This window comes from Papio anubis, chromosome 11, assembly GCF_008728515.1.
Source record: "Papio anubis isolate 15944 chromosome 11, Panubis1.0, whole genome shotgun sequence".
NCBI lineage: Eukaryota > Metazoa > Chordata > Mammalia > Primates > Cercopithecidae > Papio > Papio anubis.
This window is the reverse complement of record NC_044986.1, coordinates 94,834,286-94,847,856: the sequence shown is the minus strand read 5'-3', so window position 1 is coordinate 94,847,856 and position 13,571 is coordinate 94,834,286. Positions and strand designations below refer to the sequence as shown.

The window sequence follows — 13,571 nt, the reverse complement described above, 5'->3', positions numbered from 1 at the left end:
CTTCCAATACTGTATTGAGTAGGAGTGGTGAAGGAATGGAAATCCTTTTCTGATTACACTTCTTAGAGGGAAGTCTGTCAGCTTGTTCCATGCAGTATGAAGTTAGCTGTGGTTCTGTCATATATGGCCTTTAGTATATGCAGGTGAACCATCTTTGCATCCATGGGATAAATCCCACTTGATCATATTGCATTATCTTTTTGACGTGCTGTTAGATTTAGTTCGTGAATATTTTGTTGAGGATTTTGTGTCTATTGTCATCAGGGATATTAACCTGGATAGTTTTCCTTTTTTGTTTCATCTTTCTCTGGTTTTGGTATCAAGATAGTGCTGGACTTACAGAATGAATTAGGGGGAATTCCCTCCTCTTCAATTTTTTGGAATAGTTTGAGGAGAACTAGTGTTAGTTCTTCTTTGATAGTTTGGTAGAATTCAGCAGTGAACCCCTCCAGTCCTGGACTTTACTTTGTTGGGAGATATTCATTATAGATTCAATCTCATTACTCATTATTGGTCTGTTCAGGTTTTCTGTTTCTTTCAAATTTAATCTTGGTAGCTGTCTGTGTCCAGAATATCCATATCCTCTAGGTTTTTCAGTTCTTTCATGTATAGTTGTTCATAATTGTCTCTTTTGTATTTCTGTGGTTTCATTTGTAAGTCTTCTTTTTCATTTTTTATTTGCATCTTCTCTGTTCTTTTCTAGTCTAGCTAGTGGTTTATCAGTTTTGTTACCTTTTCAAAAAACCAACTTTTTGTTTTGTTCTTTGTGTTGTTTTTTAGTCTCCATTTCATTTATTTTGTTCTGATTGTTATTATTTCTTTCCTTCTACTAACTTAAGGTTTGCTTTGTTCTTGCTTTTCTAGGTTCTTGAGGCACATTATTAGATTATTTATTTGAAATGTTTCTATTTTTTGATGTAGGTATTTATTGCTATATACTTCCTCTTAGTAGTGCTTTTGCTATATTTCATAGGTTTTGGTATGTTCTGTTTTGATTTTCATTTTCATTTAAATAAATTTTAATTTTAATTTCATTTAAAGAAATTTTAAAATTTCCTCCTTATTTCTTCCTTGACCCAGTGGTTATTCAGAAGCATGTTGTTTAATTTTCATGTGTGTGTAGAGTTTCCAAAGTTCCTCTTATTATTAAAATCTATAGTTGTTTTACTTTGTGGTCTAAAGCTACTTGATATGATTTTGGTTTTTAAAAATTTGTTTGAGGCTTGTCATGTGTCCCAACATACAGTCTAGAGTATGTTCTGTATGTTGATGAGAAGAATGTGTATCCTTTAGTTGGTTGAAATGTTCTGTAAATGTCTCAGGTCCATTTGGTATAAAATGCAGTTTAAATTCAGTGTTTCTTTGTTAAGTGTCTTTCTACATGATCTGTCTAATGCTGATAGGGGTGTTGAAGTCCCTAACTATTATTGTATTAGAGTCTCTCTCCCTTTAGATCTAATAATATTTTCTTTATATAAGCAGGTGCTTCAGTGTTGGGTGCATATATGTTAAGAATTGTTATATCTTCTTACTGAATTGATTCTTTTGTCGTTATTTAATGACCTTCTTTGTCCCCTTATACTGTTTTGTTTACTGGATTTAGGAGTTTATCTCATTATGGCTACTATTGCTCACTATGGTTTCCATTTGCATGGACATCTTTTTCTGTCCCTTTACTTTCACTCTATATGTATCTTTACAGGTGAGATGAATTTCTTGTAGGCAGCACATAGCTGGGTTATAGTTTTTATCCATTCAGCCAATCTGTATCTTTTAAGTGGAAAATTTAATCCATTTAGGTTATTATTATTGATATGTTAGAGCCTATTTCTGTCATTTTATTTTTATTTCTGGTTGTTTTGTATATCATTTGTTCCTTTCTTACTGATTATTATTGTGGTTTGGTAGTTTTCTGTAGTGGTAACATTTGAGTTCTTTCTCTTTCTTATTTGTACTTGCTCTACCAGTGGGTTTTATATTTTCATGTGTTTTCATTATGGTAGATATTTTCCTGTCACTTCCAGGGATAAGACTCCCTTAAACATTTCTTGTAGGGCCAGTCTAGTGGTCATGAATTCTCTCAGCTTTTACTTGTTTAGGAAAGACTTTATTTCTCTTTCATTTATGAAGGATAATTTTTCTGGGTATGAGATTCTTGGCTGGCAGGGTTTTTTTCTTTCAATACTTTGAACAAATATATCATTTCTTTCTCTCCTAGCCTATAAAGTTTCTGCTGCTAAACTGCTGTTAGTCATATGGAGGTTCCCTTACAAGTGATCGGACACTTTTCTCTTGTTTTTAGAATCTCTCTTTGTCTTTTACTTTTGACAGTGAATATAATGTGCCATGGAGAAAATCTTTTTGAATTGTATCTGTTTGGGGATTCACTGAGCTTTCTGTATCTGGATGTCTAAATCCTTTGCTAGACTTGGGAAGTTTTTGGCTATTATTTCATTAAATAGGTTTTCTATCCCTTTTGTTTCCTCTTTGCCTTATAACACATCAAAAATTGGAGTATTTGGTTGCTTTATAGTTTCTTACTGTCATGCAGGCTTTGTTCATTTTTTTAATTCTCTTTTTCTCTTACTAGGTTATTTTAAAAGACCTGTCTTCAAGTTCTAAAATTCTTCTTCTGCCTGACCTAGTCTATTGCTGAAGCTTTCAGATATCTTTTGTCTTTCATTCAATGAATTCTACTATTCCAGAATTTGTTTAGTTCTTTTTTATGAAACTTACCTCTTTGGTAAATTTCTCATTCATATCCTGATTTGTTTTTCTGGTTACTTTGTGTTGCTTTTCTGTGTTTTCTTGTATCTCACTTAGCTTTTATAAGATCATTATTTTGAATCTTTTCCCAGGATTTCATAAATTTATTTTGATTAGAATCTGTTGCTGGATAATTACTGTATTTTTAGAGCTGTCATTTTCTTTCCTTTTTCATGTTTCTTATGTTCTTACCTTGATATCTACACATCTGGTATAATAGTTATTCTAGTTTTTTGGATTTGCTTTCGTTGGTTGAGTAGGGCACTTTGGCTTTGATTCTGGGTATATGTGGTAGTGTAATTTCTGTGTGATATATCTGATTATAAGTAGCATGAGTAGGGTCTGTGATTTCCTTGTTGGCTTATGGTGCAATTGTTAGTGGAGGCTGAGGTGAAGTTTGGCTGGGACAGGGATGCCAGGTGGAACATTCCTTGGGTCCTAGTCGTGGTAGTAACGGGCCTATGGTACCTGTCCTTAGACCACAGGGTGGCTCACTGACACCTTGTGTTAGCAAGTCCAGGTGGGCTGATCCTTGGACCTCCAGGTGGCTTGCTTGGGTGCTGCTAGTGGCAGTGCTAAGCGGGGCAGGTAGGCAGGTTCTCAGGCTCCTGGGCAGTGCATGTCACTTGGTCAATGGCAGTAGCAGTGGCAGGACAACCCCCTGGTTCCCTAGTGATTCACGCTGGTGTTGGCAGTGACTGCAATGGGCTGGGTGAGTCAGTCCCCAAGCCTATTGGTGGTGCATGCAGGATGTCCTTATAAAATAGAGGACATCAGTGTTTGCACTGTAGCCTTCCTACTGGGGAGGGCAAGGTTGCTCTCAGTGGCAGCAGCCAAAGGGAGGGAGCTGGGAAATGTGTGCTTTAGCCCCAGACAGCAGCTGTGATGGGGTAGCCTGTCCTCAGGTCCCTTATAAATGCATGGCAGCTCAACTGCTGAGGAAATTGGGGTCACTGCCAGTGGCTAGCACTTTGTCCCCAGCGGCGGAAGCTCACAGTGGCAGCGGTCTGTTGGGAAGTCTGTCCTCAGGGCATGTAAAAATGTCTGCAGCTCCTCTGCTGGGGGGAAATATGGTCACTCTCAATGGTTTGCACTTCAGCCTTAGCAGCCGCAACCAGCGTCAGTGGTGGCTGTGAAGGGAGGTATGTCAGAGGGGCTCCAGGCATGTGAAGATGAAGGAGCTGTTGGGTCCCAGAACAGGATGTAGTCTCCTGGGGGTTGGGCTCTCAAAATAGTGCTGTGCTGTAGCTACTTAGAACTAAGGGGATATACAGATTCAGCGTAAGCTCCCTCTCCGGAGCAGCATTGTCATGTGGCCTCCGGGTACCTCCCTGTGTTAGTCTCAGAGCCCACAATGGTCAAGGGGTCTCCCATAGCTAGGACTGCAGGAGTCCATGGTGGGAATGTGGACCCCTGGGCGTCTCTCACTTACTCTTTCCCTGCATTGGAGAGCCTTTGCAGGTTCCTTCACTTCCTTCTTCCTTACTTGAGGTGTTTCCTGTCACTTTTCTGTTGAATTCCAGTGTTCTCTCTTAGATGATCTGTGTGAAGTGTGATTATCTACTCATTATTTTGGTTTTTCCTTGTAGAGAAGGTGAGTACTAGATGCCTCTATTGAGCCATCTTGAAGCCCCTCTCTCAACATGTTTGACCAACTGTTTAACATTCAGGTGCTCAGTCTATTATTTGCTAGCTGGTCCTTGAGCAAGACATTTGATTTATATGGACTTAATAAAGGAGTATATGTTTAGAAAGCACTTGGAGATTTTATGAAATTATCTTTGGTGGTTTGTTTTTCTATAGTGAATTCAAAATGAAAATAGAGATGATATTTACAAAAAGATATCACTTAGTAACTTATTTCATTGAAGAAATATCAAATATAGTATTAATTGGCAAAACACTACATTTTAGGATTGTCAGGCTTAGACAGCTCCAAGTGTAAAAATAAAGTTCATTCAGTAAACTCTATTCAGAATGCCTTTGTTTTCTAAAAGCTATATATATTCATACATACACAGTTATATAGCAGATTTGCCAATGTATTTCAATAGGGGAAATTATAAGCAGGGTCATGCATGGGATGTGTTTATGTAGCAGGCCTAGATCTGGCCCCCATCAGTCTTTCCTTCCCCACCTTACACACTTCCTTTTTGGTCTGAACTCAGTCCTGTGGCCACACCTACCTGCAAGGGGCTCTTGGAAACAGTCTGTGTACTGTTTCCTCTTTGATGATAATGACTTGGTAGTTTCATTTTCAAAATCAGAGGAATAAACCTTAAATAAATAATGATACATACCATTGTTACCAGTAGACCCTGTTGTAGAGCACAATTCCCGTTTAATCTGTATACACTTACAAAGGCAACCTACATTCTAATTTTACTTTTGTTTTCTTTTCTGGCTAATCACATGACAAAAGGGAAGAATTATGGTTTAGGGAAAAATATGGGACTTGAAGGTCAGACAGCCCGTATCTGAACCCTGACTTCATCATTTTCTGGCTCTGTGACTTTTCTTTTAAGTTATTTAGCCTTCCTGGGCACCAGTGTTCTCTCTCTTATAAAATAGAGGTGAGTATCATTGTATTGTTTTGAGGATCAAATATGAAATGGGTAGCACAATATCTGGAACATAGCATAGGGAGTCAGTGGAAACTTTGGTAATATATTCTGAATGTTTTAAGTTTAAAATATATGATCTTTCTTTTACAGGAACACCAGATGCATTTTCACAGTTACTCACCTGTCCATATTGTGATAGAGGCTATAAACGCTTTACCTCTCTGAAAGAACACATTAAATATCGTCATGAAAAGAACGAAGATAACTTTAGTTGCTCCCTGTGCAGTTACACCTTTGCATACAGAACCCAACTTGAACGTCACATGACATCACATAAATCAGGAAGAGATCAAGTAAGTGCAATGACTGAGAGTTCACTAACTTTCCAGATTTTGACAACTCAGCCCTCAATGGAAGGCAAGGATTTTAATATATTTAAACGTTAAAAGAATGTACTAAACAGTGCTATATCTGCAGCCTTATAAAAGTGAAAATGATTATTTATTTGAGTTATCCGGTCATTCCTGAGATTAAAAACCACATATGAATGTTATTTTAGAGGTAACTCAGTATTTTTTTCAGATAAGACCCTTTCCATCTTGACTTAATTATTTTGCTTATACCATAACAGATAATTCTTCAAGTTTAGAAGATTTTAAATTGCATTCTATTAAAATGTTCAGTGTAGGAAAAATAAATGCTGACTATATAAACCACATTTTACTAACCAAATTAACAAGAAAGTCAAATTTAAAAGTTTAATTTTCTTTGAACCAGTTACTATTTATTCTCAGTATAAACTACTGTGGGTTTTTTTTTGGGGGGGGTGGGGGGGTATTTCTGCCATAGTAAAGGGAGTTGCCTCCTCTAAAAATCTGAAGTTTAGATTTTTTTATTCTGAAAACTCAATTTTTATATGGTTTATTCTATTTCTATGTCACTGTGCCACAGTTTTTAGAGTATAAACCAAGACTGTTTTGTAACTGTAAGTTACGTTTAAATTGCTGGTTCTATATTTAGGATTAAAGTCAAGAAAGCTTTTATCAGTTGTTCTTCTTTTACAAGGTCCTCATAACTATCAACCATCAACAATGAAATTAATATTGCCTTAATTGTAACTTTAAAAATTAAATAAATTTTCCAACCACACAGGGTTTGTGAGCGTATATGTTGGAGTTAGGGCATATTTCCAGTTTCTTACATCAAAGAATGATGTATATCTACATACCTGAACTCTGTCCTATGGATGTACCTAATATGTGTCACATATCCCATAGAGAACAAGTTAGACCATTTGCTAAGGTGATGGCTAGGCCAAACAAACAACAACAAAAAATTGTAACAGAAAAAGAATGACTGAGCAGAGTCAACCTATTTCCTTAGTACTTTGGCAACAGTACTCATGATAACAAGATAAGAAGAAGAGGGTGGCAATCAGGGAGAATAGAACCAAGATTTTATAGGTTAATGGTCCATAAGCCCATGAAGGAGCACTTGAAACAGGTAAAAGCTCCAAGAGAAGGATGAAATTAATACAGAGAAGGGATGACTGAAGGCAAACACCGTCTCCTTCTAAGTGCGCCTATTAATGAGTCTTATCAGACACAGACCAGCAGAAGAGTATGTTTTATACCTTAGCGCTCTGATGTGGCCACTGTGTAGACAAGGCTTGGGAAAGAGCCTACTCACGTGACATTCAGGAAGCAGACCCATCCTGAGCTGCTGCCACCATATTCCCTCTACTCCAAGGGCCATCGTAAAAGGAGAGGACAGATTGAACTGGTGGTGAAAGCAGAATATGCCATTATAAAAACAAACTCCAAAATATTTAATGAGCATGAAAACCAATTCTGTGATGATTTTTCCAGTGGGTGCAAACGTGGTAGGATTTACATATAAACTGTGGGTCAGACTAAGGTCAGGAAGGAGCTGTGATAAATATGAGGACCAGTAATGTGAGGAAATATAACAGGTCTTGGAAACAATTTAGTTTGCAAGGTAGCAAACTAAAAGGTAGAATGTGTATTTTGTTGGCCCTTGAGAATCATACTGTGACTAACAAGCATTTTCAAGTCTTACTAACTTATTTATTCAACAAACATTTGCATTTCTTTTATATGTGAGGCCCTCTTCTGGGTGTTAAAGGCACAGTAGTGAAAAAGAAAGTCCCTGATAGTAGGGACCATACATTAGTAGATTATATAAAACAGAAATAAAATAATATGTACTATGAAGAAAAATACAGCAGGATAAGAGGATAGAAAATGATGAAAGCTGCTAGGTTTCACAGAGAAGGGAGACTTTTCTGAGAATGGGACATCTGAATACAGTTAAGAAGCCAGTCATGGAATATTGGAGAAGGGCATTCCAGTCAGAGGAAACAGTGAAACGTAAGAAAGCCTTGAGGCCAGAACCTGCCGGGCACACCCTGAGAACAGCAGAGGCCAGTGTGAAAGGGAGAAAGGTAAGGCCAGAGAGGCGCTGGGGGCTACATATTATAGGCCGATTTGTAGGCCAAGATAAAGACTTTGGATTGTATTCTCAAGTGCAGTGGGGAAGCCTGCCAAGGATCCTGGAATTTTTAATTTTTATTTTTAGGGGAACACTGACTGTTGGATGATAGATAAGAGAGACAAGAAGAGAGACAAGAACGGAAGCAGGGAGAACATTTAGAGGCTTTTGCTGTAATCTAGGCCAGAGAGTTTGGTGGCAGACAGATAAATAAGATTGTTGGCTTCAGAATATGTTCATATGCTTGCTGATGGATTGGGTGAGGGTACATGAGTAAGAGGGCAATCAAGAATAACTCCAAAGTTTAAGGCCTAAGCTATAACCAAATGAATGAGAGTGCTATTCACAGAGATGGGAAATACTAGAGAAGGGGCTGGCTTGTAGGAGGGAAATTAAGAGTTTGGTGTTAATCATGTAAAGTTTCATATCTCTATCACCTTCCAACTGGCAATATCAAAGAAGCAGTAGGTTGTAAAAGTCTGGAGTTAAGGGGAGAGGTTTAGAGATACAAATTTGGGAGTTGTCACCATATATTTGGTATTTTAAGTCATGGGTTTTAATGAAGTGGGACCTGATTCAAAGTAAGTACTAATTCTCTTTCCTTCCTGTATAAAAGGCAAAGGAAGGGAGATTCCAGTTGGGAGAGCATGAAGCAGTAGTTGAGTTAAGCCGTTAAAGGATGGGTAGAATCTTAGTAGTCAAAATCATGGGAAAACACAGTGAAGGAGTAAGGAATTATGTAAGCCAAAGCCAAAAGATAAAGAGGAGCAATATGTGTGCAGGAAACCATGGCTCACAAATGACTGAGACATGGACTTGTCATAAAAAACTGGTGAAAAATCATCTTGGAAACTCAGGGACTAAAATCTTGGAATCTATAGACTCGGAATCTTTATTGAGGGGTTAATGGGGATCCTTCAGCGGTTTATGAGCAGGAGTTGATAGAATTCAATTCAAGCAGTGCTTTTTATAAGATTAATCTAGGTATGAAGAATACATTTGAAATATGTGAAAATGGGAATTTGATAAACCAGACAGAAAGCTATTATAATAATCCCCATTTGGCTGAAAAAACTAGAAGTATCTTTTTAATCATCAAAGTACATTTTTGGAAATATCAAATGGAAAAGACAGGATAAAGTACAGGGAAAAGCCTGTCTTCTCTTCAGGACCTTGTTCTATTGAGTGAGTTTTAAACAGGTTATTCAGTATTTGTGGATGTGATTTCTATATCTATAAATTGGAATGCAAACAAATTAACCTCTAGTTCCTAGCAAAGTATATATTACTTTATTTTTGCTAATTTTGAATATTGCTTAATAAAGGATGAACTCTGATACTTTAGAAAGTTGATATTTTTCTGTATCAAATTCTGTCCCCACTGTCACTATCCTTTTTGGTAATAATTTCAAGAGTTACATTTTTGTGACTGCTACAACTGCTAGTAATTTCAAGAGGTGGATTTTTGTGACTGCTGCAATTTGAGGTCTCTAAGGAACAAAACAACCATCAGGCTCACAAAAATGTTACTCTTAGCAGATTGGATGTTCTTTAGTCTAAAAATCTTTTGCTTTACAAATAAAATACCAATTCTTTTCTTACAGAGACATGTGACGCAGTCTGGGTGTAATCGTAAATTCAAGTGCACTGAGTGTGGAAAAGCTTTCAAATACAAACACCACCTAAAAGAGCACTTAAGAATTCACAGTGGTAAATATTTTTTTTTTCTTTCTACACCCTGAATATCAGCATATGTGGTAATAAATAAATATCGTAACATGTGATCTACGTACATGATCAGAAACTCCTTGCATTTCTTTTGGCATACACTAATAGGGAGAAATTGTATGTTTATTTTCTGTTTTATTAGAGTCTTAACCTTTGACTAAAGTATATCAAATTAATATAGTATGACATACTCCACATTTCCTAATGAGAAGATAATATAGCATGTTTTAGTAAGTACAACCTGAAAACACGTTAACTTTCTGATGAATGTAAATGTCATTGCCTCCTTTGCACAATTAACAGGGGAATGGAAAAGAGTATAGAGATACGATTTGCACAAGAAAATAGGGAAGTGAAGGATGTCCTTTATTTGAGAGAAGTAGAAATGGAACTCAAGATTAGAAAATATTGGAGAGATGATATGGAGGCAATGAGAGGGGGTGAAAGGATTACAGCATTAATGAGAATCTAAAGAAAAATGTGCTCACCCACCATCTTCACTTGTCTATTCCATGTCATTCTCTATATTACTTACAGGGTTAATACTATTATGTGATGAAAGTGTTGTGTCTATTTTAGGAACTCAGAGTAAACAGAGAGCTATGTTTACATTTCTTTGGAGACTCTACTTGAACAAAAGCACAAAAGGAAAACTCTCTAGCATCCCATGATGCACTATGAAATCTGTTCATCTAATAAATTTTGATATGTTATTTTAGATTTAAATAATTTTAATGCAAAAATTATTAACCATGAATGGAAAATTATGGGTGCTCACACATTGCTTATTTTGTGAAAATTATGTATTGACATTTACATTTTACAAACATCTTCTTACAAAAAAAGTATAGTTGGATAGCTTTGTGAAGCGTAGTTGGAGATATTTATGTTTTATTTTGGAACTGCATTTCTAAAAGTTTTATTGTATTGCTCATTAAAGCTAACCCTCAGTGTTAAATGTGCTGAAGTTACCACTTGAAAATGCTCAAACCAAGATCCTTACCAAAACATTTATTTTCACACATTGATTAATGTTTCTAAAAAGTAGAGGTTGTCTTTTGCAGCCTGCCACAATATCCTATTTCTTAGCTCCTATGCTATTGAACAGTTTTTATCAATAATAATATATTTTAACAACCTACCTTCTTACCAGAGATGATTTAAAGTTGTTAATAGAGATATAGCTAATTTCAAGAGGGGTTTTTAAATGTTGAAATCAGGGCAGAGGAAGGAAGATAAAGCTAACAGTAAGATTCATGTATATAATGAGTCATATTCATTTTGTCATAGTGCAGTCGTAGAGGAAAATTTATCAGATCTATAAATAATACAAAGTTGGGAAGTATAAATCAGAACAAGGATTGAAATACTGGTCTAGAAATAAGAAGTTGAAAGTTAAGCATTGGTATTTAAAAATCAGTCTCAATCAAGTAGTAAATTTGAATGGCCCAGAGCTTAATATGAGCCAAATGTATGCTGCTACTGCTCAAAAGCTAATGCAAATTTAGGCCAGATCATGGAACACAAAGCTCCCACTGTACTCTGCACTGTCCACTCATTATGTACTTATTTCTGTCTTGTTTTTGAAACATCGAATGTGAAGCTTGTATACCTTTACCATAGCAAGTAATTTTAATTTAAAAATATGTAAGAAAAATTAAGAAAGACTAACATGAAGTAAATTGTGGGGGAAAAAATGAATGCTGAGAAATGCCATACGTATGCTGGAAGTAGACCACAAATTAAGCTCTAAGGTTTAGGAAGTAAGAAAACGACAATCAGTAACCAAGACCCAGGGTGTCTGTAAGTAAAAAAAAAAGATCAGTTGCTAGAAAAAGGACTACTCCTTCCTGATACCAAGTCCATAGAAAATGTTATTCCTTGGAACAACATAAAGAGAAAAGAACAAAACAGAAGTTATGTAATCCTCAGAAATATTCTTAAAATAACACAGCAGAGAATTTGATAGGGTTTCTTTTTAAAATCAGATTATTCAATAGAAGCCAGTCATAGATCACCGAAGTGCGATTTAGGAAAAGCATTGCTCCAGGGTGACCACGTAGATGCAGTTCAAGTACACAGCTCTCTGATGGTCTGGTTTATTCCAAGAGAAGATTTTTGAGCAAAGGCTACCCAAAGTGTCAGCTCAGGATTGGTACCAGTCTGCAAACCATGTGTTATTCATTCTTGAAGAGATAAGTACAGAAAATGAGAGTAAACATTTAGCATTTATTATACCAAGACTTTGAGACATTTTACTATATTTTATAAAATATTGGGCCACAGTAGATTGGAAACTTAAAAAAGAACCAAACAAAACCAATCGGTCGTTCACCACAATTAGTTTGAAAAGTTCTGCTTGGAGTATCTAATAATGGATGAGCTGAATATCCTTTAGGAAACCTCCATAACTTTCTTTTCACATGACTTTTAAAAGATGTTAAGAATCAGGATCCAAAATTATACCCCCTAAAATTTCCTATATTGTTGCTAAATACTGGTACCCAAAAAATTTTGATCATGACCCTATGCCGAACCATGTGTGTTGATAATTAGTTGATTCTTCATGTAAGAATTGAGCTCTCATGAGGAAAAGGCCACCAGACCTCCACTCAGATTAGAGACAAAAGAACACCTGCACATGGCTGTGATCCACCCCCAAAAATAATTTTCCGTGGTCTTAGTAATTTTTGCCTGGAAAATTTTTATAGCAGATGCAGCCAAACACCCACCTCAGCCATTAAAAAAAAAAAAAAAAGTCATTATACATAGCATACCAAACATTGAGTAGTAAAACTTCCTGATGTAACCTTCAGGCTAAACTATTTGTAAACCCTAACCTCGATAGATAAATTAGGTGATATGCCTGAGCTATAAACTATAAAGCTATGAAGCTAGAAACAAGGAGTTTTATAACAAATATAGTGACTTTGGCTTTAGAATAATTGTTGTGTAAACTTCTTTCTGGCAATGATAAAATATCAAGATAATTTTTAACAATAATAATGATAACTAGCACTTATTGGACCCTTAGCTATGTACAGCCACATGTTAGTTATTTGTATGCATTCATTTATATAGTCCACAGGATAAACCTATGCAGTAGATTTTATTATTTTCTTCTTTTTACTGATGAGAAAATTGAGGCTCAGAGGACTTAATTAACTTGTCCAGGGTCACTCAGGTAGTACATGGCAAAGCTAGGGCTGTGATGTAGTCATCCTGACCCATAGTCATTCCCTTATCTACCATTCTTTTCTGTCTCTCTGTTTTAAAAAATGAAATAGTCTGTATTATCTAGAAGTCTGTGTCTCTAGAAGGAAAATAAGCATGTAGTTCATGTAAAAATGTTATCAAGTAATTAAAAGTGTTAAAATAGAGATATACTAGAGTATATTCCTTGTTTTACCCCCACTGGAAACTTTTGTCTGATGTATTTTGAGAATTGAATCCTATTCCAGGCATCGCATTGGAAAAATATTGATAAATTGGAGAATCTCCAGAGGTGGGTTAACAAGCAGGTAAGGGTTCTAAAAACCACATCCTGTGCAGAATGTTTGAAGGACCTAGCTATATTTAACCTACATAAGAGAAGTTTAAGAATACATAAAGCAGCTCTTGATCCATTTGAAGGTTTGACTTGAGAAGAAAAGTTACACTTGTTCTGTGTGGCATCAGAAGGACAAACTAGGATAGGGAACTAGGCATCATAGCAAGCCGACTTTGGCTGAAACTCAGCCTGTCTCTTAGTAGAATTGCCTTTTTAAAAAGTGACTAGCATTTGTTGAGAGCATACTAAGAGTTTTGCTATATAATCTCATATGACCCCTATGACAGTCCAATGAGAATGTATCTGCATTTGCACATTGAAAAACTAAGGCTTGGAAAGCTTAAGAAAATAGTATGTGATAGAGCCAGGATTGGAACCCAAATCCATGGACCTCAGCAGAACCAGACAGGACCCTCTTGTGCAGAGCTGTCCAGCAGGACCTAACTCCCCTT

The 13,571-nt window shown here is 36.3% G+C and overlaps 1 protein-coding gene across 28 annotated transcripts in view; it reads left to right on the top strand.

Annotated features, from left to right (window-relative positions):
• ZEB1 (zinc finger E-box binding homeobox 1) overlaps window positions 1-13,571 on the top strand; it is a 190,019-nt gene that overhangs the window by 165,970 nt on the left and 10,478 nt on the right. For all 28 annotated transcript variants that reach the window (XM_017962648.2, XM_017962665.2, XM_017962649.2 and 25 more), the window contains 2 exons: window positions 5,481-5,683; window positions 9,446-9,551. In XM_017962648.2, the coding sequence (XP_017818137.1) occupies window positions 5,481-5,683; window positions 9,446-9,551 (309 nt within the window). The remainder of the gene's footprint in view (window positions 1-5,480; window positions 5,684-9,445; window positions 9,552-13,571) is intronic.